The following is a 1,306-nucleotide window of genomic DNA, read 5'->3' as shown; positions in this document are numbered from 1 at the left end:
GCTTTACAAGCTTGCTGAGTTTGGCAAGTGGGTTGCTGACAGAGAAGGCAAAGTGGATTTCCTTCATTATCCACCGCTTGCAAATAGCCTTTGGATGTAGAAGCCTTCACAGTGAGATCAGCTTGGGCTGTGTCGGGATTTAGAAATGGGTCACAGGCTCCTTCTTCAAGAAACTTTCTATAATTGAACAAAACATTGAATAGGTAACTAATGAATGGTTAGTCTAAATAGTCATTGCTTCATAAAGGTTATCAAAGTTTCTATATTTACAAACAGTAAACACAGGTCACAGTGTAGAAATGAAATAGCTACAGTCAGCACTCTATATTCCATGTGAATAAAGAAAAATGTGTTAAAAGAATTAATTATAGTATAAATATGCTGTTTCATGGGAATTTAGATGCTTTATGTTAAACAATCAGACTTTGAAACATCTGGAGAATTTGGAAAATGAGAAGTTAGAAAAACACTTCTTTAGGTTGGGAAAGGACAGGCTAATGTAAAACCCCAAGTAAAGACTGGCGGCTACTCTGCTAGAGTCACACACCTCATTAAGCCAGAGAGGTCATTACGAACTCTCTCCTCCAGCCTCTGCTGGCTAACAGGAAACAGGGAGTCTTCACAGCTATAAAGTGACAGAGCACAGGGGCTAACAGTGCTGATAGGAATTAGAACAGAAGATTTGCTCAATGTCTTGTCTCCTACAGGTAAACTCAGAGCTGATCGAATTAAAATTAGAAATGAAACATGACAGGACATGTGCTCCATTTGTTTAGAATAAAAGAAAAAAGTATCCTCTTAGTTATGTTGACAAGTCCTCCACGGGAAGTACTAACAGCCGCTTTGCCTGTTTTCTTTCCATGGCTATCTGTTAGAAGTGTTAAAAGAAAGATTTCTTTTAATAAAAAGAGCTCAAGATTGGGGGGCAGAGCCCAGATTTGACCTCAGGTCTCTTGGCATCTACCACTAAGCCCTGGGGCAGGTCACTTAGTTCCCCTGGTCTCAGGGTCCTTCTTCATCTCTAATTTCTAAGATGAGAGCATCATGTGCCTCAAAGGGCTACTAGAAAGACTGAACAGCTACCATATAGTGAAAGCTCTTTGTAACCTCTAACGGGGCCACACAGAGGTGAGGCATTATTTCAAAATTAATACATGAATTTAAAGGAGCAGTCTCAGTACCACTGTGTCCTAGCAGTAGAAAAACCTTACTTTGTGACAGGATCCCATCGCCTGGACTCCCTTGTGATGAGACGGACATGGCCCCCAGCATTCTTCACCTTGTCCATTGAGGCTGCAGCAACATC

At 41.0% G+C, this 1,306-nt stretch overlaps 1 protein-coding gene across 1 annotated transcript in view; it reads right to left on the bottom strand.

Annotated features, from left to right (window-relative positions):
• ZRANB3 (zinc finger, RAN-binding domain containing 3) overlaps positions 1–1,306 on the bottom strand; it is a 265,135-nt gene that overhangs the window by 20,212 nt on the left and 243,617 nt on the right. The window contains exons 16-17 of the mRNA XM_012650504.1: positions 1,212–1,306; positions 8–177 (exon numbers count right to left, since the gene is read on the bottom strand). Of these exons, the coding sequence (XP_012505958.1) occupies positions 8–177; positions 1,212–1,306 (265 nt within the window). The remainder of the gene's footprint in view (positions 1–7; positions 178–1,211) is intronic.

Source organism: Propithecus coquereli, unplaced genomic scaffold, assembly GCF_000956105.1.
Source record: "Propithecus coquereli isolate 6110/MARCELLA unplaced genomic scaffold, Pcoq_1.0 Scaffold33, whole genome shotgun sequence".
NCBI classification, from domain to species: Eukaryota; Metazoa; Chordata; class Mammalia; order Primates; family Indriidae; genus Propithecus; species Propithecus coquereli.
This window is presented reverse-complemented; position numbering and strand designations above follow the sequence as displayed.